The 27,198-nt window shown below is 37.5% G+C and overlaps 1 protein-coding gene across 4 annotated transcripts; it reads left to right on the top strand.

The window, feature by feature from the left end:
* The first annotated feature begins 18,209 nt into the window (after positions 1–18,209).
* On the top strand, positions 18,210–24,772 carry LOC105261971 (zinc finger protein 184). 4 transcript variants are annotated; one of them, XM_011295184.3, is made up of 3 exons: positions 18,210–18,328; positions 20,120–20,249; positions 20,807–22,409. In XM_011295184.3, exons 2-3 carry the CDS (start codon positions 20,127–20,129, stop codon positions 22,352–22,354), a joined length of 1,671 nt encoding a protein of 556 aa, XP_011293486.2. In that variant the 5' UTR covers positions 18,210–18,328; positions 20,120–20,126; the 3' UTR covers positions 22,355–22,409. The 4 variants fall into 4 exon arrangements, with proteins under 4 accessions (XP_011293486.2, XP_011293485.2, XP_058980179.1 ...); XM_011295183.3 differs by lacking the exon at positions 18,210–18,328 and adding an exon at positions 18,488–18,622; XM_059124196.1 differs by lacking the exons at positions 18,210–18,328; positions 20,807–22,409 and adding exons at positions 18,489–18,622; positions 23,683–24,772.
* Positions 24,773–27,198: the final 2,426 nt, after the last annotated feature.

A 27,198-nucleotide genomic window follows, 5' to 3' on the forward strand; every position in this document is an offset into this window, starting at 1 on the left:
CTTCGGTTGGCCACCAGAACTCAAGCGCCGGCCATGGCGATGGTGTGGACCGCCATAACAGCCAATGGTCGCTCTCCGCCCGTATCGATGTAATCGACCGTGGCATCAGAATAAATGGCGAATATTATCGCGAAAATATTCTGGAGGGTGTATTAAAGCAAACATTTTGGCCGCAAACCTTGGACATTCCAACAGGACTCAGCAGCATCGCACTCGGAATGGTTACAAAATGAGGTTCCTCGCTTTATTTCCAGCGCACAATGGCCACCAAAATCTCCGGATACCAATCCGTAAGACTATTGTTCCTGGAGTATTTTGTGGCACTAAAAAATAGCAAAGTGTCGATCACCTCAAGCAAGCGCTTTGCCGGGAATGGGCCAAAATACCGCAGAGCAACATTCGGGCAGCGTGTGACGGTTTCATTGGCCGTTTGAAGGCCAATTTGGCCAATAATTTGTGTCAAAGGTGACGGATTCGAACAAATCTGAACTTATTCTAAAATTTGATGTTATTTCCGAAATTTTTTGCTTTCATTCAATAAAATTAAAAAAAAAAATTAAAAATTATGGCCTTTGACTTTGTTGCAGATTTTTTATCTCACCCTGTACATTCCATCAGTGACCCTCATTCCAAATTTAAATTAAGTTCTAGCTCTACTGCTCCATCAAATACCAAATTTAGTACTTTTTAACACCTTTCGTAACGTTTTAGTATGAATTTCCAAAAACCCAGCCATTTCTGATCTCTTCAGACCAAGAGTGACTCTCAACCAAAATGGCTAGATTCTAGCTTCAGCCATTTCGTCTGAGCGTTGATGTATCGTTAAGTAAGTCAATCTACTTTACTCTTTTATTAACCCATTTCGTTACGAGATTTAATTTTTATTTTTGAAAAAAAAAAAAACTACTTTTTTAGGGTAATTCGGACCCACTGATGTCAAAAACTTACATAGAAAAATTTTCCGATTTTTCAGAAAACCCCTGTGTTCAAAATTTCCAAACCAATTAACTTTTTCCATTTTTTTTTGTTATTTTTGAAAATTCATTTAAAAAGTATCCACAAAAAAATGGGTTTCCGAAATGTACCCCTACAATCGAGGGGAAAGGGGGTATTTTTTGGAAGGATATATTTTTTTAATTGGTACACCAAATTTTTTTCAAAAATAGTTTTTTTTCCATATATAAATATATTTTTTGAAAAATAGGAAAATCGAACAGAGGACCGAAATGGGTTAATATAGATTGCCCCCTGTCCATAACCATAAAAGATGAGTCATATAAAATTGTATGACTTTTTTGTTCTTTTCAAAAGTTCAAAATATATTTTCGTTGTTGCAAAATGGTCAGGTTTAATCCCTTTATTGTTGTTTTTATAAAAACAACGTTTGTTTATTAGTGGAGAATTGTGGTAATGGGGCTAAGGCAGGGAATACTTAGGTTTCGGAAAGAGCCACCAATCCTCATCAGTTCCCTTGTTTTTTGTCTGAGATAATCTCCTCAGAAGTTATTTTAAAAATAATTTCTATGACAAAAAACATTTTTTTCTCAAAAATCTTAATTCATTAACGCGAAAGTCCCTTTCAACTTAACTTACGACCCTCTACGCCGTTCGCGTTCTTGTTTTTCCATTCACATATCGACCCAATGTATTCCATTTCATTTGCTATAATGCATTAGATTTTCTTCAATAATAGAAACGAAGCCCGTCCGCTCTCCCCCTCTCCCCACCAGAAGGGGAACAGAATGCAATACAGGGCAAAAAACAAAAAAAGAAAACTCAAAAAAGGTGAAACAAAAACAACCGACACCTTCAACAAAGAAGACAGCTGAAGCTATGACGTGGATGGGTAATGCTGATGAAATGTGTTTTGCCGGTGATAGCAGAGTGCAGCGAGAGAGCGAGAGAGAAAACAAGCAGCAACAAAAACAACAGCGAGTACGAATACGAATTATGTTTGTCAGTTTGCCATAATTCATCATTTACGCTATTGTTTCGTTTTCTCTCCTAACTTTTCCGTTATGCCCTCAAGATCCGCAGGTATGGATGAATGAAAAGAAACGAAAAAACGTGTGTGAGTGTGTGTGCTTGTATGTGTGTGATAAAATTGAATTTGCATACTTTATGGCTCAAAGCATTCAATAATATATGCACACAGTCGTAGTCACACCCATACACATATATGTATGTATGCAGCGCCAAGCGGACTTGCTAGAAATTCCTGTGTACACATAAATGCAATTATAATATTGCATATGCTTAAGGTGTTTGTGCGGAAAAACGTTATTTTTTCCTGTTGCTTGCCGTCTACCTTCCCTTCCCGTCCTCTCCCGCTTCTCCTCCTCCTTTGGCCAACATTTAGTACAGTTCATTGGTATCGTTTTTCTGCAAAAACCATGCATGGATGCATGCAATGTGCATTGGCGGCATCCTTACCAGAGTCATTGCCAGAGTAGTGTTGTTGTTGGTTGGTTGCCTTCCCGACTGGATGTTTACCTGCTGCTGCTGCTGCATGTGTTGCTTCTTCGCTAATGCAGTAAATAAGCTTTTTGTGTAAAATAATGTTGTGTGCTTTTTTTTGCTCCAGCTAGTTTGTGTGTGTGCGTGCACTCGCTTTGTTCTCGCATTGTGATTTTTCTCGTTTCTCCTCCATCTCCTTCTCATCCTTCTCCTAGTTCTCTTTTTTTAATTTATACACAAGGCTTTGTAGCAGAACCCGCTTTTATTCATACACTTAGTTAAGTAGTAGTTGTTTTTCATCTTTTTGTAGTGTAATTCATTTTTTATTCTCTAAAGATTTCTGCATGTTTCTTCTTTTTTTGCAAGCCAGTGCCGTGCTTTTTGTGTTGTCTTTGTAATGGAGAAAAAAAATATAAACTAATATGCAGCATAATGCTAACATAATTTTATTAAAATGTTGATGAGCAGCCTAGACAAAGCGGCCATTCTTCTGCCCAGGCCAGAATTCTAAATTAAAAGAGAAATTGCATTTCTCTTCCACCTCTAACCATTGGCAGGCAATGTTGTATTTGTGCAACATTATTTAATAAAATTAATTAGGTTTTTTAGGCCGAACATTCATTACTTCAAAGAGAGTGTGAGTCCATGGTATGATGTTTCTAGGTGGCGTATACATATTTGCAGTCATATCATACGTCATGTCTCTAAAGTTGACTGCATACTTTTAGGAATAGATATTTATGAAATAGAGATTTTTTAATTTTGTTACCAATCGTCTCTTTTTAAGGAGACCGAAATTTAAAGAAAATATTTTCTAAGGATCGACGGACTCAAAAATTTTTAATTTTTTAATACTGTTATCAATTATAGTGTGATTTCCTAAATACATTTTTTAAAGATTAAAATTACTAGGTTTCCTATTTATTTTGCTGTAGACGAACTTACAGAGCCCCCAGCCCATGAGTGAAACCCAGTCCATATGAGCTATCCCCTTGGCCCATTGGTGAATTCCATTGGTCCACAGGAGGAACAACCTTGGTCCATAGGAGGAATCTTCTTAGCTCATAAGGGGCATCCCTTGACCCATGGGAGGAATTACCTTGGCACATAGCGTGAATCCCCTTTGCCCTTCCTACTGAATTTCCTTAGACGTAAGAGGTGAATCCCCTTAGCCCATCAGGGGAATCCCCTTGGCCAATCGGGAAGAGTTTCCTTGGCCAATCAGGGGTATACCCTTGGCCTATCGAGGGGAATCCCCTTAGCCCATCAGAAGGGTATCCATAGGGGGAATACAGTATCGTACAGCTTTACAGCAAAGACACACCATGGCCTCCAACTGCTTTATATAGACTCCCTGGCCTCCAGCTCGTCTCTATAAATTCCCTCACCACCAGCTCGTCTCTACAGTCTCCCTGGCCTTCCAACTCGTCTATAGAGGCTCCCGGGCCCTCCAGCTCGTCTATAGAGACTCCCGGGCCCTCCAGATCGTCTATAAAGACTCCGTGGCCCTCCAGCTCTAAACTGACACCCTGGCCTCCAGTTCTTCTAAACAGACACCCTGGCCTCCAGAGACTCCCTGCGCCTTCAGCTCGTCTATTGAGACTCCCTGTGCCTTCAGCTCGTCTATAGAGACTCCCTGCGCCTTCAGCTCGTCTATTGAGACTCCCTGCGCTTCAGCTCGTCTATTGAGACTCCCTGCGCCTTCAGCTCGTCTATTGAGACTCCCTGCGCCTTCAGCTCGTCTATTGAGACTCCCTGCGCCTTCAGCTCGTCTATAGAGACTCCCTGCGCCTTCAGCTCGTCTATTGAGACTCCCTGCGCCTTCAGCTCGTCTATTGAGACTCCCTGCGCCTTCAGATCGTCTATTGAGACTCTCTGCGCCTTCAGCTCGTCTATTGAGACTCCCTGCGCCTTCAGCTCGTTTATAGAGACTCCCTGCGCCTTCAGCTCGTCTATAGAGACTCCCTGCGCCTTCAGCTCGTCTATAGAGACTCCCTGCGCCTTCAGCTCGTCTATAGAGACTCCCTGCGCCTTCAGCTCGTCTATAGAGACTCCGTGGCCCTCCAGCTCGTCTATAGAGACTCCCTGCGCCTCCAACTCGTCTATAGAGACTCCCTGCGCCTCCAGCTCGTCTATAGAGATTCCGTGGCCCTCCAGCTCGTCTATAGAGACTCCGTGGCCCTCCAGCTCGTCTATAGAGACTCCCTCCAGCTAGTCTATAGAGACTCCCTCCAGCTCTCCCTCCAGCTCGTCTATAGAGACTCCCGGGCCTCCAGCTCGTCTATAGAAACTAACGGGGCCTCCAGCTCGTCTCTTTGGATTAAATCTGTCTCAGGAAATTTGGAATCGGTTTAGGGCTATATATCATTTTTATGACCCAAACGTGCCTCATCGAAATAACGATCTTAGACGCTAGCTCTCTTCGGTTCAAATTCGTTTCAGGATATGTGAAGTCGACCTAGGGGTGTTCGTTCGTCTGATTTCTGATTTGATTAAACTGGGTACGTCATAATATTATTATAAAACCTTCGATCGAGTTCGGATCGGTCCACTCTTGATGGTACCTATCCCACAAAAGGTCAAAATTATTACAGAAAATGTTTTATCTTTAAGACCAAGCAAATCCCAATACTTTTCTCGGTGCCAGGTCAAGTGTTGTCATTATAAGCCCCCTCTATCAAGTACCTCCCCCACAAAGGGTTAACATTTCGGAAAACCATGAAGCCTATAAAAAAGGAAATAAGCACTCGATTCCTTTAAAACTCGGCGCCTTCAGATATTTATATCGACACAATATATGGTTTGAAGATAATAAATATCTGCCCACTTCTTTTGGTACCTCCCACAAAAGGTTAAAAATTTAATTAAGAATTATTTGAACAAAATTTTAAATATTTTTTTTTGTTCCCTAAACTTTAAAAATGGAATGCTTCGATTGTCCATAACTGGTACCTCAAATTATCACATATCTCATATAAAGTGAAGGACATAGTCGATACAGTCCAAATCTGTTACATTGTAATACTGACTTAGGTCAGATACAAAATGGGAAAATATTGACTCACTCCTTCGGACCCTCCCCATCAAACCGGTCAGTAAGACCGACTGATACTTTTTAACTTGTTTCAAGGATCAAATAATCTTAAGGCCAAGGATTAACGTGTATTTTTAAAAATATTTCTGCAAGTATCAATCTAGAAACTCCACTATTAATTCCTACCCGTATGGCCTCTCTTCCCCTTCCCTTCCTCAAAATATTTCTACTTCGCATTCCTTTAAAAGTTAAATTATTTTAAATATACCTAAACTTAAAATCCAAATTTATTAACCATCCCCCCAACCCCAAATGTATGCTTTTGAGAATGCTCCACATTTTTATTAGCCTAAAAATATGCAATGCCATAATAAAAACCAAAAACATCCACTTACCTAACATTACTTTTTTGTGGTCAAATTACATGGCCGAATAACGAAGCTAGTACAAGTAAGCAGGAAATCGCTGGAAGTAAAATGCTTCGCATATTCAACTATCCGGTATGTCAGAGGGTGAGTCAGTCCGCCAGTCAGTCAACTTGTAGCTACAATATGTTGCAAATAACCTTTTGCATGCTCCAGAAATGAAACGAGCGAACAAAAAACGATACGGAAAAGAGGAATATGAAGTGGAGAGAAGACAAAACTACTTAACATCCTGCCCTAGGGTGAGAAAAGATTCCCAGGCAGGGGTGGTGGCGGGTGAATCTATGCAGCCACTGCTAGTTTTTCACGATTTTTTTATTGAACAACATTTACAAGTTTCATGGGAAGGTTGTAAATCAATGTTGAACTTTTATTACAATCGTCAACAGCATACTAACACCGGCATTAGATGCAAACGAAAGCAATACCAGGAAAAACAGTAACAACTCCAACAATGGCATTGCAGCAAAAAACCTATACGACGACGCTGAAATCTTAGCACTAAAACGCACCCAAAAAAAACGCCAACACCAACAGCGACAAAAACGACAATAAAAACAATACGAAACAAAAAACCATTCACTAAAGTATCAGCCATTGAATCGGTGAACATTATATTTTTGCTGCCATCACCTCTCCTCCCACTGCTTTCACCCAGCTCTGCCATGCCACTGTGTCAAGTATGTGAATTGGTTTTGGCACACTGTAAAAGGCAGGGGGCGAAAGATCGCGTATCGCATGTACATCATGCTGACAATGGAAGTGCAAAGTAGCAGCTTCAGCCGCAGCCATAGCAGCACCAGCGGCATCAGCATCACCAAAAGATTCAAGTAGGACCAAGATTTTAAAACAGTTGGTGGTCTTACTGTCAATACAATTCAAATATATGGGAATCTAGACAAGTGAATTGTGTGGATGGAAAGCAAAACGGGATAAGCCAAATAGTGTTGCATACTTTTGGGTGTGTTGAAAACAACTATTATTTAGAGGAACTAAAGGCATTTGAAAACGTGTTTTTTGTAAATTATTTTTAAGAACTAACAAAGGCGTATTACAGATTCTTAAGTATATTTTTTGCAGGGTAGGGGTACCATTGGGGATTTAAAAAGTCAACATTTTGAGGTAATTTCAGAGCGGAAAAAATCATATTTTCCACGGGCTTTCATTTAATTTTAAAATATAAACGTGGATTTTTGAAAAACATTTTAAGGAGCAACATTTGCCCAAGGACCAACGTGGATTTTAAAAAATATTTTTTTAAGACCAATACTTTTTTCAAAAATATTTTTCAAAGGCCAATGTTTTCAGAACTTTTTAAAATCCAAAGTTTCTGAGAATTAACTTGTATATTTTGATTTTTCAAATATTGTTTTCCAGGACCAATAGTTTGCTAAGGAATAACTTGTATTTCTAAAATATTTTTTAAAGGTCCAATATTTCTCAAGGACTCACTTACATTTTTAAAATATTTTTTCAAGGACAAACGTGAATTTCTGAAAAAATATTTTTTAAGGACCAATATTTTCTCAACGAAAAAGGTAACTTTCGGGAAAATAATTTTTCAAGGAGCAATATATTTTTTAAGGCCAACGTGAATTTTTGAAAATAATGTATTAACGATATAGTCCCAAGTATATGCTGATGTTCTCAAATAGTCTTAAGTACCCATATTTGAAAATTATATATTTTTTTAAGGACTATGTCCCTTTAACCGCCAACGTAGCAGAAACCACCCATCGAAATTTTTAAATTTGTAGATATTTTTAGGGCATTTAGCTTGCAAATCTCATTTTTAATCGGTTAGGCCTACACCTGAAATGATTTCAAAGATATTTTCATAATATATATTTCATCCAACGTGAATTTTTGGGAAAAAAATTTTTAAGGACCAATATATTTTTAAGGACCAACGTAAATCTTGGAAAATAATGTATTAAAGATAAATATTTTCCCCGGTACCAGCATATATTCTGAAATATTTTTAAGGTCGCATTTTTGAATATTTTATATTTTTAAGGCCTATGACCCTTTAACCACCAACAGAGCCAAAACCACTCTCCAAAATGTTAAATTTTTAGACATTTTTAGGGCATTTTTTCGAAGACATTTTCATAATTTTTTTTATTGGAAACAGACTTTCAAATGGATGAATTTTATACCGTAACTTTTTAGAATATTTCCAACGTGATTTTCTAAAAATTATTTTTAAGGACCAATATTATCTCAAGGACAAAGGTAACTTTCTGGAAAAAATGTTTTCAAGGAGCAATATATTTTTAGAGGAAACGTGAATTTTTGAAAATAATGTATTAACGATAAATATTTTACCAGGTACAAGCATATATTCTGAAAAAGTTTTAAGGTCGCATTTTTTGAATATTTTATATTTTCAAGGAATATGACCTCCAAACGAAGCCCAAACCACCCTACAAAATGGTAAATTTTTAGATATTTTTTTTGAAAATCTCATTAGGTTAGGTTAGGCCCACCACCGAAATTACTTCGAAGATATTTTAATATTTTTTTTATTGGAAACAGACCTTCAAATGCATGGATTTTAAACCATGCCTTTTTAGAATATTTCATCTGAAAAATAATCCCTTTCGCTTTTCACCTGAAGCCCTCCCTCTCTCTCTCTCTCTGTATTGACGTTTCCAGGCCCTTTCTTCTCACCGAAATCCAACTTACATTCGCCAAATATATGAAAAGTTTTATTTCGCGTATCCATTTCCCGGGCACATTCGCCAAAGGTAGGAATTGTAATATCAGGGCAGGAGGGGTGACGGGTTTCGGGGGGCACAAAGTATTTACCGCATATCAGCATGTTTGTCTTACCATGAATCACTCGTTACTTTTGTTTAAGTAGCAATGAAATAGTATGTGGTTTTCAAATATTTTCTCCCGTTTTTTTTGTATTCTTCCAACCGTGTTTTTTATGGTTACAATATTGAGAAGTTCTGTGGTTGGTGTTTTTTTTTGCCAGGATTTGAGTTATTTTCAGTGTTCTGGATTTAGGTTTTTTCTGCGCTGTGCTGTGAAATAAAAGTTCTTACTTGTTAAGATTTATACATTGTTTCTGCAGGAGGAAATTTTAAAAATGGCAACTGCATGGCAATGATATTGATAATAATAAGGATTTTGTAAAAGAGGGTGGGGATTTATAAAAACACAGGGTGTCAGGGATAACCTCTTTTGATCTTTGCCCCAATGGGGGGTCAATATTCAGCAAAAAGGGGTTCTTTGTTTTGCAAAATCAAAAGTATCATAAAATGTGGATTTGGCACCTGAATGTAACTTAAAATATTGAAAAAATTGGGGGGTTTAAGCTCCATTATTGCCAAAAATGTCATTTGTTTATGAATAAGCCTAAATATAGGCAATATTATTGTTTCAAAAATCCAACATCTTCCCTTTGGATTCTTTGTTTGTTTCAAATTCCTTAAAATATACACATATTTCTTTTTATTAACAACGTTTACCACAAGTGTCAAAATCCTTAGCATACTTTTAGGCAACATCAATGTTGATTACATTAACAGACAATTGTCACTCCAGCACTTAATGTCTTTTGTTTTCCATGATTGTAAATTTAATTTATCAATCTTTCAATGGCCCCAACAAAAAAACATAATTCAATTTAATTTCAAATCATCCGATAAGCTAATGGCATCAATGTGTCAAAGAATAAATTGTTTTTTGAGAGATAGGAATTTCTGTTAAACAATAATAAATTAAATAATAATCAAATTACTTTACATTGCGGTCACTTGTCTTGAGGTTAAAACTTTGAGGTTTATCGAAAATGTTGTAAAACAAAATATTTGTAATTTTTGATGTTTAACAAATGACCGTTATCCTGCGTTGCACATACGCCCTCATTTTGCTTGTGTGTTAGTGTGTGTGTGCAATCATGTCTATAAATTATGGCCCATAAATATGCAACATATTTGCCATCAAAACGGAAAAAAGTCTTCATCGAAAGGAGACAGCAACAATAAGTTAACCACATGGTTATGGCAAAAATATATAAATAAATAAATGGTTGTTGTTGCTGCTGCTGCCAGTGTTATCCTGGTTATTTTTATCGATGACTAAGTTGTCGTTGAAAGTTATTTACAATCAATCATAAAAACCAAATACTCCATCGGTTGTTCAACAATGTTGTTGTTGTTGTGGCTGTCCTGTTACCCCCTTTTTACAAGTTGCTGTCAGCTGCCTGTAGCCTGTCTTGTTGTCATGAAAGGGCTATGCTCATAAACATCTAAGAAAAAAAAAACAGGGAATAAAAGGACAAGACGACGAGGTGGCACGCTTCAAATAAATCATCGCTGTTTCAAGCTCCGAAAAGGAAGACTTTTGAGATTAGTAAGTCCTTTTTTAGAAGATCAGTAGGACCTTCTATCTAGAGTACGGTAAGACCTTATCCTAGAAGGATAATAAGCCCTTTAAAAATAAAGCCAGCAAGGACTTTTCACATAATATGAGAAAGAACTTCTCATTGAAGGCAAGAAAGGCCTTCCGAAAGAAGCCAGTGTGGCCCTCTCTTAGAAGGACTGTAAGGGCTTCTCATATGAGCTTGTAAGGAATGCTCATAAAAGGTCTGTAAGGGCTTCTCTAAGAAAGTCAGTAAGGCCTTCCCAAAGAAGGTGGAAGGGTCTTCTCTTAGAGGACCTGTAAGGACTTCTCGTTGAACGCCTCTAGGACTTCTCATAGAAGGCCCCTAGGACTTCCCATAGAAAACTTATAGAAGTTCTGTAAGACCTGTATGAACTTCTCATAGAAAGCCCGTGTGGACTTCTCAAATGAATTCAGAAAGGCCTTCTCACAGAAGGAAAGTAAAGCCTTCCCATAGAAAATCTGTAAAGACTTCTCATAGAAGACCTGTAGAAACTTCTCATCGTGGGCCTGTAAGGACTTCTCACAGAAGGCCTGTAAGAACTACTCAAAGGAATCAAGAAAGGGCTTCTCATAGAAGATCTGTAAGGTCTTCTCATAGAAGGCCTGGAAGGACTTCCCATAGAAGGCCTGTAAGGAATTCCCATAGAAGGCCTGTAAGGACTTCTCATGGAAGGCCTGTAAGGACTTCCCATAGATGGCCTGTAACGACATCTCATAGAAGGCCTGTAAGGACTTCCCATAGAAGGCCTGTAACGACATCTCATAGAAGGCCTGTAAGGACTTCTCATGGCAGGCCTGTAAGGACTTCTCATGGAAGGCCTGTAAGGACTTATCATGGAAGGCCTTTAAGGACTTCTCATAGAAGACTTGCAAGAACTTCTCATAGAAGGCCGTAAGGACTTTTCATAAAAGGCCTGTTAGGACTTCTCATATAAGGCCTGTAAAGACTTCTCATAGAAGTTCGGTAGGGACTTCTGAGAGAACGCCTGTAAGGTCCTCTCATAGAAGGCCTGAAAGGACTTCTCATAGAAGGCCTGTAAAGACTTCTCAAAGAAATTCGGAAATGACTTGTCATAGATGGTCGGTAAGGTCTTCTCACAAAAGACCAGTTAGGCCTTCTCACAAAAGGTCGATGAGGCTTTCTCCCAGAAGGTCGCTGAGGCCTTCTCCCAGAAGGTCATATCATCAAGAGGCAGTAAACCCATCTTTCAGAAGGCCCCCTCTCAGAAGGCCATCTCAAAGAAATTCAGAAAGAACCTGTCATAGATTGTCAGTAAGGCCTTCTCGCAGAAGGCCAGCTAGACCTTCTCACAAAAAGTCGGTTAGGCCTTCTCACAAAAAGTCGGTTAGGCCTTCTCTCAAAAGGCCAGTTAGGATTTCTTTTAAAATTCAACCAAGACCTTTTCCAAGAAGGCCAGTAAGACCTTCTCTTAAGACCTGTAAAGCCTTCCCATAAGGCCGGTAAATCCTTCTCATAAGAAAGTCAGTAAGGACTTGCCATAGAATGCCAGGACTTCACATTGAGGGTTTGTAAAGGACTTCACAAAGAAAGTCAGTATGCTCTTGTCATAGAAGACCAGGGGGACCTGGACCTCGACAATAAGGTCTACTTTCGAAAGCCTTTTCATTCAAATCCAATTCGGGCTTCTAAAGATCAGCCACTAAATTGAAGCTTGCCTAAAATTATGCTATAGAAATACCTTGTTTCATGCAAAGCAAACCTTCGCAAGGTACCATAAATGCTACGACCTCCAAGAGTTTCAAACGGAATACCATACCCACTACACCCTCCATTCCCAAAGTAGAGGCCAACAAAAACGACAGAAAAACAAACAACAAGAAAAATACGAAACCCATCAAGTTATGATGACTACCGACATTCCATCATCAATAACGACGGCAGATTCAGGATGAGGACGATGATGGCGCGTTGCTTGTTACCATTATCGAGGAAGTAGTTGTTATGGCCTTTTTCTTGTTTTTATTTAAACTTTGTTCGCTGCTTGTTTTCTTTTCGTCTTCACCGCTTTCTTTGCTTCTCTCTTTGCTCTAACCAAAGGAGCCTTGCATCCATTCAATAGTTTACTTTTTATGTTGCAACATTTGTTGCCGTTGCAATCGCTGTAAATGTCATCAAGTGAAGGTAATAAAATGTTGTGGCAAACCCCTATTGCGGTTAAATGTCTATGCCGCAGATATGACGACTATGGTTGGGAAGAACGCCTTCAACTTCTGTGGGAAGTGGGGGGGATCCGTGGACTTTGTATGTGGGGGGTGTGGTGGATTTTTACTGAACGGGGATCCATGGACTTTGTATGTGGAGGTGTGGCGGATTTTTAGCATTTACATTTTGTGTTAGCAACATTGTTAGAGAGACTCTTTTAAATGCATTCATTGGAAATAGTTAATAAAAAGTATTGCATACTTTAAGGAGATTATATTTATTTTCGACATTTTTTTTTCTTCCTCTCTTCCTCTCTCTCTCTCTCTCTCTCAATAAAAATTGTTTTATTCTGAGCATTAATCATAAATAACATATATGAATTTTAAAGCATACTTTTAGGCGTCAGTATAAACCAGTTTTAAAACAAAATTTTCCAATTTCCTATTGTTTTTGTCCATTTTGTTTTTTTTTTTTAAAAACAAAGACTCAATAAATTTGAATTGAAAAAAAAATTGTCCATTTTTCTCTCTCTCTCTCTCTCTCTCTCTCTCTCCCTCTATCTTTAAAGTTTAACCAAGGTTTTGTCTCATTCTGATCTTTAATCATATTTAACATACATGCATTTTAAAGCATACTTTTAGGCGTCAGTATAAACCAGTTTTAAAACAAAATTTAACAATTTTCCATTGTTTTTGTCCATTTTTGTCCTTGTTGTTACACCATTGTTTTCATTTACAATTACTTTCCCGTCGACAACATCAAAGAGGATTAATTTAATTTACCGTTATGTTTTACTCTCTCTCTCTCTCTCTTATTGTTATTTCATTTTTTTTGTTATTTGCATTTGCAAACTTCTTCTGCTTTGCCATCAAACTCTGCAAATACCCAGTCATTCATTTACAAACACAAAGTCATTTTTAATTACGAAACTAATTTGAAAACAATAGCGACAAAATAATTTCACAGACAATGACAGGGAGCAAGGGCGGAAAAATGGGGGGTGGGGGAAGGAAGAAGAAAAAATCATCTCGCCGACTACTTACAACAACCACGATAAGCTTCATCACCATGTTGGTTAGAATGGCGCCCAAGACATTTCAGTCTGCCAACCATATCAGCGGCGTGAAGTTTTGACTGCATGTGAACAAACATTGAAAACTTTTATATGCTTGCCAAAACAAAAGAACATTCAGCGTTAAGGAATTAACATATCAAGACAAACTCGCACACACACACTCACACCCAGCAGCCCACTGCTTGCAATGAAGACAATAAGGACTCTTGGATTCTTGGGTTTATATTTATAATAAGACTTCCAAAAACGCTCAAACATGCTGTTGTTGTTCTAGGCACTACTAATTGAAGGGGAAAACTCATAACAGCTCTCATGCACACCACTCTGCCTCTAATGCATCGGTAGTGAAGCATAACATGCCAAGATTTAAATCTTAAAACTCAACAGTCAAGAACATTAACATTAGATGCTCGATTACAATGGCGGGAATTTTGGGGGAATAGTGGGGTGTAACGGAGGTTTTCAAGGGATAAGAACTAGTTTCTGGAGAAGCATAAGGACGGCTTAATGGTATTCCAAAGAATCCGAATTGGTGGAACACTTCAAAAACAATTGCGCCCTTTTCAAGAATCAAAAAGGAAGACCATTGAGGCTAGTAAGTCCCTGTTTAGAAGATCAGTAAGGCCTTCATACCAAAATGAAATAAGGCCTTCTTTTTCTTCTTCACTTCAAAATTGTAAATTTTCGTGTTAAAAAAAAGACTCAATAAATTTGAATTGAAAATTGAATTGAAGACCTGTAAGGTATTCTCATTGCCTTCTATAAAAATAATAAGGAAAATGCCTTCCTGGCAGGGCGAGTTGAAAAAACTGCAACCAACTTCAGACTGCTGTCATTTCTAAGCCACTCGTACGACAGCTGTTAAAATTATTCCAGTGATAGCTCATTATATTGTTTACAAGCGTACAAAAGCATTTTGGTGAGAATTGTCCAGAAAAAAAGGTATTCGGGATGGAATTCAGGCGTAATAGAGTGATTTCTTTATATTTGGCTGGAGAACTGCAAGTGGCTATCGTTAGAGCACTCCAGCATATAAATGTAAATAAATCTTTTGTGTCTCTGATACCATCGCTCGTTACCGTGATACTGGTAGCGTAGCCCGACCGACGTCAAGGAATTGGACGGAAGAAAACAGCAACATCAGCAAAAATAGTTCGAAAAATAAAGAAGCGACTTGATCGAAACCCGCGTCGCAGTGGCCGAAAAATGGCTCGTGAGCTGAACATATCGCAATATTCCATTCGGCAAATATTGAAAAATGAGCTCGGGCTGAAGCCATTGAAATTCCGAAAATGTCAACAACTTAGACCGCAACAGAAAGAAAATAGACTCAAAAGAGGTAAAGAATTGTTCGCTTGGGCGAAAGTGGTGAACTACCGAATTTGGAATTTAGTTTTCTCCGATGAGAAAACATTCGTTGCCCAGCAGTTTGTAAACAAACAAAATGATCCGCTCGTGTTTACTTGCCAAAGAGGTTAGCTAAAAATGTGCACCTGCGGTTGGCCACCAGAATTTAAGCGCCGGCCATGGTGATGGTGTGGGCGCCATAACAAACGATGGTCGCTCTCCACTCGTATTAATCGGTCGTGGCATTATGGCGAAAAAATGAAGGTTGGCCGCAGACCTGGGACTTTCCAATATAACTCAGCACCATCGCACTCAGCACGCGCCACCCAAGAATGGTTACAAAATGAGGTTCATCGCTTCCAGCGCATAATGGCCACCAAAATCTCCGGATACCAATCCATTGGACTATTGTGTCTGGAGTATTTTGGAAATCAAGTTTGACACTAAAAAATACCAAAGTGTCGATCACCTCAAGCAAGCGCTTCCTCGGAAATGGGTCAAAATACCGTAGAGCAACATTCGAGCATCGTGTGACGGTCTCGTTGGCCGTTTGAAGGCTATAATTCGTGCCAAAGGTGACCAATTCGAAAAAATCTAAACTTATTCTGAAATTTGATGCTTTTTCCGACATTTTTTGCTTTCATTTAATAAAATTAAAAAAAATATATATAGAAATTATGGCGCTTGATTTTATTGCAGTTTTTTTATCTCACCCTGTATTTACAACATATTCTTAACTCTGGACCTTAATGTAGACTGTTTGGAAGACTTTTTTAGAAAGTCCTTGTTTGACTTCCAAAATGAGGTTTCACTTCCTACTGTCCTCCTAGAATCATACCTTTCTTTACTATTATAAGTCTGACTTATTGGATTCTTATAAGAAATATGTACTGGATTTTTTTGTCAGCCTTTACGAATAAATTCTTATTGGAACTCTGAAATAAAGCCTTACTGATCTTCTATATTAAAGCCTTACGAGTGTTCCATAAAAAGGCCCCAAGCCATTAAAATACTTAATGCCTTCTTAAGTGGCAGATAGAAATGTCTTCCGTTTTCCAAATTGGCTCTCAATTTTGGTAGCTTGGAACGCCTTCTTCGTCTATCTACATTACAGCTACAGCCTCCAAAACACAGATCTTTCTATCGGCTTCTTCATTGAATGATAATTTTGCAAACCAATTCTTTGCGTTTGATTTTAGCTGAATGTTGTGCTTCGTCTGAGATTTGGCCTTGGCAGCACTGATCTACTTCCATTTGTGCTGCCAAGTTTTGCTACATACCATGGTGGAAGAATATAGGTAGACGCGTCGGCACAGCTGCTGGGACAATGAACTGTCAAACCAATTTTGGAATTGAAAATGTTGAATGCAAAATTATTTAAATTTGTAAAAATTCTTGAAAAACGCGAATTATAATAGCCTCCGAATGACTTAGTATAAGAAAACATATAAAAATATACTTATATTTGAAAAAACATTTAAATTTTTTTGACATATCAATGCTCCCATGCGTTGATGCATCTACCTGTATACTTCTGCCATGCTACATACGCTAAATAAAACTAACCTTGCGTTTACACCAATTAGTAATTCAAAACTTTTCAATAAAGGACTTTGTATATGCGTCCTAATATCAAATAACGTCTAAATTTATTTTACAAATTGTTCTAATAGCTCTTCATGTGAAATAAACGCTTTCAAAGCTTCTCAGTAATGTACAGATCATAGGAAACAGAATCTTTTTACCAATCTTCTAAAAAGTATTTGTTTTTTGAGCGACTTCAAGATAAAATAGATTATCAACATTCAAACTTCACCTTCATACCTAAAATCGAAAGACAACAGCCAAATTTATGAGCACACCCTAATAACATTTTAAGTTTAGCTACTCAGTAGCAAATACATACGTGGCGGAACTAATTCATAAGCCATCATAAGCTTAACTAAGTAGCATAAACCCCTTAACCAAAACAGAAAATAATAATTGAAAAGAAATTCGGGTTAAAAACAAGACAGAATAAAAGGTTTTGCGCCAAGCGTTACAGTTTGCATTCAATTTCATTGGAATCTTCAACGCCAAGCATCGATTATGTACAAACAAAGCAGAATCAACGTTTTGCCGTGAGTATTTCTGTAGGGCTGCGAAGCAGGAATTAGCCGGCGATGCCAACCGAACTTGAAATAAATACCATGTGATTGTCCAAATAAATACTTTGCCTTGGGAAAATTAGGTTCAATATTTCACTACAAATTTGCGATTATTAAGCTCAACTCGCAAGAGAAATAAACTATGTTCTGTTTCAGTACCTGCAAAAATCCACTAGTTTTTCAATTTATTCAGATATTATAAATGGAAAATCGGTTATCGTAGTAAAAACTTTTACATTCTTGCAGATCTGGAAGAGATCAATTATTTTTAATTTATAAAAAACAGCTTAATTTCGTTCTTATATTTTTTAAGTGCATTGTTTAATAGCGGTAAAACTGCTTTTAAGGAACCAAAAAACTGTTTTTGAAAAAATGCAACCTTGTGAAATAGGCGAAATTGAAGAATTGGCAGCACTTTTACATTGTTTACTTATTTCATGGTAGAAAAATACAGGTAGATGCATCAACGCTTGGGAGCATTGATATGTCAAAAATTTTTAAATTTCTTTTCAAATATAAGTAGATTTTTATATGTTTTCTTATACGACACAAATCGTGGGTTGTAAAGATATGCATTTTTCAACAATTTTTACAAATTTAAATAATTTTTCATTCAACATTTTTAATTCCAAAATTGGTTTGACAGTTCATTGTCCCAGCAGCTGCGTCGATGCGTCTACCTATATTCTTTAACCATGACTTATTTCCGTGATCACTCATAAGTTATTACACGGACGAAATACAAAGAGTTTTTAGTTACCTCTTTACTACACCACCACTATGCGTTAAGAATTATAATTACTTACCCTCTGATATACTAAACCTTGAATTTTAATGAGAATTTTTGCATTTTGTAATATCCAATGAAAAAAGAGATTTTTTAAATTCTTTTTTATTTATTTTTTTTAGATCCTCAGAAAGAATATTTTTTTAATTTGATCTTTCAATATCTTCCAATATATGATTTCTAATAAATTTTCTTGAAATAAAGTCGAAAAACCCAAACATTGTCGCAAAACGTCAATTCATTTCAATAAACCGCCAAATTTCATGTTCATATCACAGCATTGGCAACACTTTTTTGATCTCTCTTCTATGCATTTGCTCTACCTCTCTTTCGTAAACTCATTCAACAAGATTCCATTCCAAACGTAAAGCGTCTGTTTACTTCGTGCCTTTGGATAAATCGATTGTTTGTTGCGAAATTTGAATACAAGTGTAAAATATAAATTAAACAATTCAAAAATAAAATATATTACTGTGAATGTAATGAAAAATAAGGTATAAATATGGATTTAAATAATGAAAATCGATTACTTCCAAAATTTAGTTATTTCATCCTTTGGATGCTGCGTGTGTGTGTTTTGTTGTTGCCTATCGGGTGGGTGTGTGTTTAGTGTACGCACTGTGACATTTGATGGTGTATGTTCAGTGAATGAATGAAATGAGAGATTTTTTTCGCTGCAAAGGAATCTGGCGGCATAATTTAAGATTTCTTTGTTTGAAAATAACATAAATATTAAATTTTGGGATTTTATTGAACTGAAAGAGTTAACCGAAGACATTTGGCCGGTGGTATGTATAATTAAAATATGTATAACGAATAATTTGCCGACTTTGTGACAATTGTACAAGAGCAGGCGACGGACTGAATGGAGTGGGTGGTGTTGGATTTCTTGCATTATCACCCCCCTTGCATATAAGCCCACTGCAGGGAATTATCTTTGGTATCAATCTTCGATCGAATTGTATATTGTGGATTAATTTTTCATTTATTTTTGCAGGAATACTTATTCGAATGTTCCCACATAACTTATACAGCTTCATGATTACCAGATAGAGGTAGAGCTCTTGGTTCCAAACAATGTTTTTTACATATTATAAATAACCCATGTTATAGGTATTATAAATGACATATTATGGAGCATTGCACAGTGTTATAAATTACAGCAAATATTTTGTCCTTTCAATGTTGTGACATAATATTCCTCAATCCCCTGTCAATAACTTTCCTCCATCCAGATATTTCTGGCACATCACAATCTACCCCCAACAGAACTTAAAAGCAACTTTCATTGAGGAAAAATTACTGTGGATTTGAAAAACATCAAATCATGGAAAAAAACTAACTCTTAACTAAACTGAGATTATTTCTTCCTACTGCAAATGAATGACAAGCCTTGCAATTGTGTTGAAACATCATTGCAAGGAACATATACAAAAAACAATGTAGAATTGTAGAAGAAGGAAAAACTTTGACGTTCCTCGGGAACATCAACACCTTCTTTGGTTAAATATTGAAAGATTTTTTTTTGCCGAATTCCGAACATAGGCCCATTCACGTTGCAAAGAAATACCACACCAGGCAATTCAGTACTTTTGTTTTTGAACTCTTTGTTTTTGCGGCGAAACATGAAAACCGAATAAGAAAAAGAATCCAAGTGCTATAGAATGTTGCACACCAGCTGGCAAAACTTAATTCCTTACATGCTCCTGCCCCCCGAACCCACAGCCTTAGAACTATCGAACTTTATCCTGCCAATACGCTGTGTATGTACGTAGGGGGATGCATGCCTTCATGTGTGTTGGGTGTAAAACCATTTTTTTTCTCATCGACTTTGTGCTAATGTAACCATATGAAGGCTTATGTTCACATCAGTTAAGTTTGAGTTGAGTTTGTCGTCTGATTTATGCGCATACTTTTGCAGTAGAAACGTGCCAAAACATTAACGGAAGTAATGCGATTTTCATGAACTAAACCCACACACACACAAACACGTTTATGCTCCTTGCACATCAATGCAGGGAAAAAACTTCACATAGAATCAACACATGCTGCCGCCAATACCTATCTAGCTAGCTAGTCATTCAGTCAGTCAGCCAATGTTTTTGCAAGAAGACAGACTGACGATAGATAACTGCTTACACTGATAGAATGTGTAATGTGTTATTTTGAACAGAAGTTAGCCCACACAGTAAATGTCCTAGGTATTGAGAAGCATATTTGCAATTTATTTAAAAAAGGCAAAATTAAATTAACTTATTTGTAATTGTTTAAATTTCATATTTCAGTTCCACCATGGATTACACTAAAGTCTGCCGTCTATGTGTAAATAATTTTGAGGATGGTAAACCCCTGTACGATGAAAACGGCCGAGCCAATGTCCTACATGAAATTACCTGTAAATATTTCCATCCCCAGGTAAGCTGTTATGGTTTTTTACCTACTTTTTTATGTTTAAAAATAATATGAATATTTTCATATGTCCTCGAACCGACGCCGAAAAAGTATGGCTCTAACAAAACAAAAAAAAGATTTTTCCACTATTTTATTTCTCAACATTAAATCTCTTCACAAAAGAAAGTCCTGCAACGAAAAGCATTTCAAGTAGTTCCCAGAAGTTTATATTTTTTAATGAAAACGAATCGACATATTCGGCTGTCTTTTGATGTTGATTTGTATAAATATCTAGTCATTATAAAACTATAAGGTTGTGACCATAGTTAAGTAGCCCATTTTATGCCCGGTATCATAGGCTGGATGGTATACTCCCTTTCCCATCTTAAAATATCAGAAGTCGTCCTGCTTACAAGAAAGTGGTTTTGTATTCAAACGCCAAGGAGAAACATATTGCTAACATTTTTTATTAGACCCGAATTCCATGTCGCTTATTATAGGGAGCTACTAATATAGTTATACCCTAATGAAATTGAACAACTGGCTGCAGTTTCAATAAATTCCAATACTTTTCCTTTTAGATTGTCAATATATTTGAGGCCAAATACCTAACTTCGATATGTTCCGTATGCTGGCGATATCTTTCAGAATTTCACAGTTTCGAGACAACCATACAACTGGCACAATTGAAACTGCTCGAAATAAAGGCACCAAAAAAAGAAACTGATACAAGAAATGATGCTCAACTCGCGAACAATTTTCCAACACTTACGAATTTGCTTGAAAAACCCGGCGTTGTTCAAAAGGACCAAGAGGATGTATCCAAAACACCCATAAATGAAGCTACTGATAATAACGATGACAATAATGCATCCGAACAGGGCCCATCTTCTGTGGCAAATATGTCATTAGAAGACGATCGCTCCATGGAGGCGACACCATCGCCGTCTGACAGCGAAACACCAATTGAAATCATTGATCTTGATTCCGACAATGAAGTGCAGCCCAACAAACACAAAAAACTAAACACATGTAAAACAGTTGCCCAAATGAAAGTCTCACCAGCCATTTCGGATCAACTAAATGGCACAAGAATCGGTAGACTGAATGAGTTTCTTAAGCAATGGCTGCCACAAATCAAATGCGGCACATGCGAAACCGTATGCCAAACCATTTCAGAATTAGAAAATCACTTTATCGAGCGCCATCCAAAGGCGCCAATCTATATTATATGTTGTTCTCGTTTAATCCAATTGCGTTGTGCCAACGAGCATGCTCTGCTGCACAAGAATCCCAATTCATTCAAGTGCAATTTGTGTGGCAAGCTTTATGGCGGCAGATCTAGTCTAAAGCTGCATGTCTCCAAAGTCCATCCGGAGCATATACAATTCCATTGTAAAATATGCGGTGACAAACAGTCATCGTACCAGCTTCAAGTGAAACATTACTCCGAAAAGCACTCTACCGGACGGCCCATTAAGCCGATTAAAAACTCCGAAGGACGTCCAAAGTATCCATGTCATTTGTGCAGCAACAAGGCGGCATCCGTCTTGTCGTACTACCATCACTATTGGTTCGAACATCAGCACCTAAAAAGCGTATACCATTGTGATGCGTGCGATAAAACATATCCATTCTCTGAACATATCTGCCCAGGCGCATCATCAGAAAAGCAAAACGATTCTTCTTCTGTCTTAAACTCATCGTCCGGTGGGAAAAAATTCGATTGTTCGGACTGTGACAGTTCCTTTGACACGGAACGTGAAGTAATCGAGCACTTGGCTGCGCAACATCGCAAAATCGATTTGTACACCTGCCCCTGTTGTCTGGTCACATTTGATGCTGTCACCAAAATACCCCAACACCGTAAACAACATCATCCCAATGAAGCGAAGGCGGACTATTATCTCCACATGGATTATAAATTCGATAAGCTATTGAAGGAATATTTGGCGAAAACCAAAAATACCTATCAACATTATGTTGGTGATTTAATACGAATACGAGATCGTCGCAGATATCGAGATTCGTCGAAGAGAAAAGTGGGCGGTGAGAAGGAAGCTCAAACGTCGCAGCGAAGGAAAACGAATGATGACGATGATGATTTAATGGTTGTGGGGAGCCCATAAGTTAATTGTGTTGATTTTTTTTTTTTGGAAAAATAAACTGGATATTTGGATGATATTTCAATGAAGAATGTGTTTGTTTTGAAACGAGAGAAATAATTTGAAGGCGAAGATTAAGATCAGTGAAATGGTTCTAACAAAAAAGACCAAGCATCTCGGTTTTTTGGTAGCCGGTTTTTTGAAATGCAAAAATGGACCATTTTGAACTATCAAAACATAAAGTCTTCTAAGATCCCAAGGTCTTTCAATGAAAACCCAAAAGTCGATATTTTGAAATTTGGCATTACTGCTTTTTGTAAAAACTTTTGGTAAAATATTCTCACAGAAGAGGCGAAGTTCAAATGGTCCCTTTTTGAAAACTGAAAATATGCACCTTCTGTTGGCCACCAGAACTCAAGCGCCGGCCATGGTGATCCTATTTATCGACCATGGCATCAGAATAAATGCCGAATATTATCGTGAAAATATTCTGGAAGGTGTATTAAAGCCTTGGACACGCAAACATTTTGGCCGCAGACCTTGGACATTCCAACAGGACTCAGCACCATTGCACTCAGCACGCGCCACCCACAAGAATGGTTACAAAATGAGGTTCCTCGCTTCATTTCCAGCGCACAATTGCCACCAAAATCAGAGGATACCAATCCGTTGGACTATTGTGTCGCGAGTATTTTGGAAAGCAAGGTTGGCACTAAAAAATACCAAAGTGTCGATCACCTCAAGCAAGCGCTTCGTCGGGAATGGGCCAAAATACAGCAGAGCAATATTCGGACAGCGTGTGACCGTTTCATTTGCCGTTTGAAAGCCGTAATTCGTGCCAAAAGTGATCAATTCGAATAAATCTGAACTTATTCTAAAATTTCATGCCATTTCCGACATATTTTGCTTTCATTCAATAAAATTTAAAAAAAATGTTTTTTTTTTATCTCACCCTGTATAGTAGGATCATAATGTGTTCTCAGGGAACTAAAAGGAAACCATAAAGAAGCCCTATTCACCCTTTTCTAGGAGGCTTCTGGGATACGATATTTTGTTCTATAAGAAGGCTAGTTGATATTCTAAAGGAAAAAATCTGTAAGTCTTCTATAAGAGACGTCCAAGGGAGAAATTTTTTGATAGAAGTCCAATAGGATTTTTAATAAATCCGAAATCCGATTTTTTTTTTAAATTTTTGTTTATGACTATCCAACAAAATATAATTTTATTTATTAATAATTTCGAATATTTACTCTTGAAACTGAAGCTTTAAAGTGCGCATAACACCATTCCCCATTTGTTCCGCAGCTAATGGATTACAAAAAAAAATTAAAAATCAATTCTCTTTCTTTTAGATTATCAATTTGAACGAAGCGGCATATTTATGTAACCTTTGTTCTCAGTGCTGGCAAAAAATTTCGGATTTTCATAGCTTTGAGGCGGCCATACAATTGGCCCAATTGAAACTGCTCGATATATTGGTACCTAAATTGGAAAAAGGTGCAAATGATGGAAGCAGTCCTGAACCTATGGAAACAATGGCAGGTGGCGGTGGAACAGTGCTACTTAGCTCAACAATAGCTATGTCGAAAGACAACTATCCAAACAACACAGAGTTACCGTCCGCGATTCAGATACAATCCGACTCCACGGTGACAACATTAGATCTATTGCAACAATCACCGAGTGGAGGATATGACACCACAACCACAGACTTAACATCACCATCGAGCCGTGGAGAATCTCCAATTATTATTGTCGAAATAGATTCGGAGAGTGAAGATCCACCCAATCCCACGCTGCATATGGCCCGAAAATCCCAAGGATTGACTCGCAGGAATTACATTAGATGCAACAAAACTCGTCACGATTGTAAACTATGTGGTCTACGGAGTTTATCATACGAAGATCAGCTGAAACATTACGCCGAAAAACATTCCCTCGACCATCCCGTGAATGTGTTAAAGACTGACAAGGGTTATACCATGCATCCGTGTAGTATGTGTGATCATAGGTCCAAATTCATTACCTCCTATTACGATCATTATTGGATTGTGCACAAAAATCATCCTGCCGTATATTATTGTGATATTTGCCAACGGAAGTATGCCAAAATGCGGCATCATTGCCCAGGACCAAGGACTACTCAAAAGACATACCAATGTATCGATTGTAAGAGATCATTTAACGATGAACGTCACATAATCGAACACTTGGCCAGGCAACATCGTAAAGTGGATTTGTACACGTGTCCTTGTTGCTTGGAGACATTCGATACGGTTACGAAAATACCCAAACATCGTAAACAACATCATCCCAAGGAGGATAAGGCGGAATATTATCAGCATATGGATGATAAGTTTGCAATGTTGTTGAAAAAATATTTGGAAGAGGTGCGAAAACGGGCCGCGGGGGAATAATAATCAGTAAGGGAGGGAAAAGAGAGAGAGTAGGGAGAGACAGATGATATTGAGTTGCAGTTTTTTAAGGATATCGTTGTAATTTGGCTAAATAAAGTGTAAACAGTTCAATAGACAACTTCATGTTTTTTTTTTATTTCAGACATAAGAAGCAAAACCAAAGGATCGAAAGATCTCTTTGAGGACAGACAAAGTAAAGTCGAAAATTTTCTGATAGCCAAGATATTTCCACACAACCTATGAAAATTAATGGCTTCACAGAAAATTAAAACGGAAGGCATATCCTGTTTTTGGAATCTCTAACCAGGTTTCTTTTGGAAGTCTTTTTTTTTCGAAACTCAATGTCATCGTTGGAACTGGAATTGTCATTTTTTTAAATTTGATTTTTATTTCATCAGCCATATGGCCCTCTATATCATTTGGTACGGCCAAAACGTGTCTCATCGAAATAACGATTTTAGATTCAAGGTTTCTTTGGATTAAATCCGTTTCAGGACATTTGGAGTCGATCTAGGGGTGTCTGTGTGGTTATTTGGCTGTCTTGTGTGTCCAATAACTCTCGAAGAAAGTAGCCGACTTGGTCCAAGCTTGATACATCGTAATATTATTATCAAACTTGGTTCGAGTTCGGAGATGGACAATATCGGTCCACTTCTTACGCAACCTCCCCCATAAAAGATCAAAGTTTTCACATAAAATATTTTAGCTCATAGAACAAGAAAGGATCCACTGATTTTGTTTAAACTTTGTAGGCCCTAATATTTGTATCCGTGCTAGGTCGGGTGGGGACATGGAAAACATCGGAGCACTCTATGTATTACCTACCTCACAAAGGCTCAAAATTTGTAATAGCCAGGGTCTCAATTCTTTTTCTATGAAAATGGGATGGAGAAGCCTGCTTGCTTTCAAATTTCGCACACCTCAGTATTTTTACCAATACAAGATCTGTTATGAAGAACGAAAAGAATGGACAACTCCTTTTGGTACCTCCACCACAACAGGTTAAAATTTTGAAAAACCAAAATGCCCATAAAATGCGATATAAGTATTCGATTATGTTCAAACTCGGAAAATCCTAATATTTATATTAACACAAGATCTGTTATGAAGATGGTAAATATCGACCCAGCCCTTCTGATACTTCCTCCACAACGGGTCAAAAATTTTGAATAATTATAACTACAATAAAATGGTGAAGAAAACATCAAATTCTATTCAAATTTCCAACATTCCAATATTTCTATTAACACAAGATCTGGCGTGAAGTTGGAATATATCAGCCCATTGCTTCTGGTACCTCCCCCACAATGTTATCAAATTTTTGAATAACAAATATGCTCATAAAATGGGAAATAAGTGTCGGATGCTCTTTAAATTTCCCAAATCCCAATATTTCTATTAACACAAGATCTGGTGTGAAGATGGAATATATCGGTCCACTTCTTCTGGTACCTCCCACACAACAGGTCAAAATTTTGTAAAAATTGTAAGTCTCATAAAATGCGAGATAAACATCCGATTCTCTTTAAATTTCCCCAAATCCCAATATTTCTATTAACACAAGGGCTGGTGTGAATATAGAATATATTGGTCCACTGCTTCTGGTACCTCCCCCACAAAGGGGTCAACATTTTGAATAACCAAAATGCTAATAAAATACGAAATAAGCATCCGATTCTCTTTAAATTTTAAAGATCCCAATATTTTTATTAACCAAAGATCTGGCGTGAAGATAGAATATATCGGCCTACTCCTTCTGGTACCTCCCCCACAAAGATGTCAAAATTCTGAATAACCAAAATGCTCGTAAAATGCGAATTATTCATCCGGTTCTCTTTAAATTTCCCACATACCAATATTTCTATTAACCAAAGATCTGGTGTGAAGATGGAATGTATCAGCCAACTGCTTCTGGTACCTCCCACACAAAGGGGTCAAATTTTTGAATAACCAAAATACTCTTAAGATGCGAAATAAGTATCTGATTCTTTCACAATTTCACACATCACAATATTTTTATCAGTGCTAGGTCAGGAGTAAAGATGCTAAATATCGGTCCACTTCTTCCGGTACCTCCTCCACAACAGGTCAAAATTTGGAATAATTGTAATTCTCCTAAAATGCGAAATAAGCATCCGATTCTTTTCAAATTTAACAGATCTCAATATTTTTGTTAACACAAGATCTGGGGGGAAGATGGAATATATTGGACCACTGCTTTTGGTACCTTCTCCTCAAAGAGGTCAAAATTGTGAATAACCAATATGCTCATAAAATGGAAAATAAGTATCCGATTCTTTACAAATTTCCCACATCCTAATATTTCTATTAACCCAAGATCTGGCGTAAAGAATATATCGGCCAACTATTTCTGGTACCTTCCCCCCAATTGGTCAAAATTTTGAATAACCAAAATGCTCTTAAGATGCGAAATAAGCAACTGATTCTTTC

Source organism: Musca domestica, unplaced genomic scaffold, assembly GCF_030504385.1.
Source record: "Musca domestica strain aabys unplaced genomic scaffold, Musca_domestica.polishedcontigs.V.1.1 27, whole genome shotgun sequence".
NCBI lineage: Eukaryota > Metazoa > Arthropoda > Insecta > Diptera > Muscidae > Musca > Musca domestica.